At 28.8% G+C, this 822-nt stretch overlaps 1 protein-coding gene across 1 annotated transcript in view; it reads left to right on the top strand.

The window, feature by feature from the left end:
- The first annotated feature begins 251 nt into the window (after positions 1-251).
- LOC108361636 (uncharacterized) overlaps positions 252-822 on the top strand; it is a 4,672-nt gene continuing 4,101 nt past the window's right edge. Inside the window, exon 1 of the mRNA XM_017614294.1 lies at positions 252-301. Within this exon, the coding sequence (XP_017469783.1) occupies positions 252-301 (50 nt within the window). The remainder of the gene's footprint in view (positions 302-822) is intronic.

Genomic DNA, 822 nt, shown 5'->3' with positions numbered 1-822 from the left:
ACTGTCATATTTAGAACCTAGAGCCAGAGCTATGATATATATAAATTTTAAACTGAGGACAGGTGGGGAAATACTACTTTCACACCAATAAATGCAAATAGTTGCAAAACAATTTTCGAAATTTTAGATTTTGACGTTTCTTCTTCACTAATAACTAGTGTTAAATACAATATAACATAGAAAATAAATGGTACTTACTTTTGGCTTGGAAATCCATCACAAACATAAAGTAAACATACCTCTATAAAACAATGACATGCAAAATAGCAATAAGTCCACATCATGAAATTAAAGAACACGCGTGAGCATTTTTCTGACAAGAACGATTAATTACTTAACCTTGCACAATAACCATACAAAAATTTTATCTAATTCATAAGAAAGAGAATATTGGTTGTCATTTTCCATATTTATAATACAAAAATTCAATGTCGACTTTTGTCCAGCTAGCTTGTTCTATTCGAATCACTGTGCGGCGATGAGATTTAAACATTTTAACAGATTTAAAAGTAAACAAAGCCGAATGGGAGGATAAAATAAAAATAATCTGTCAAAGAGTAAATTTTCTTAATATTAAATTTTTCGACAGGAAATGTTTTTCAATTGCCTTAGAATCATTGTATAGGCTTACAAGTATGGAAAGCGCCATTTTGTTTGTTTACATTTGAAAACAGCTGAGATCACCTGATTTTCAATTCTCTCATTCTCCGCACAGAGTTACATTCAAGTTTCAGAAAAAACTTTAAAATGTAAATTGAGAAATATTTTAGAAAAATGTGTTTTTATTCATTTGAATTCAATAAAAAAGAAATTAAAAATGCG

Source organism: Rhagoletis zephyria, unplaced genomic scaffold, assembly GCF_001687245.7.
Source record: "Rhagoletis zephyria isolate East Lansing unplaced genomic scaffold, Rhagoletis_zephyria_1.1 Rzeph_scaffold_00807, whole genome shotgun sequence".
NCBI lineage: Eukaryota > Metazoa > Arthropoda > Insecta > Diptera > Tephritidae > Rhagoletis > Rhagoletis zephyria.
This window is presented reverse-complemented; position numbering and strand designations above follow the sequence as displayed.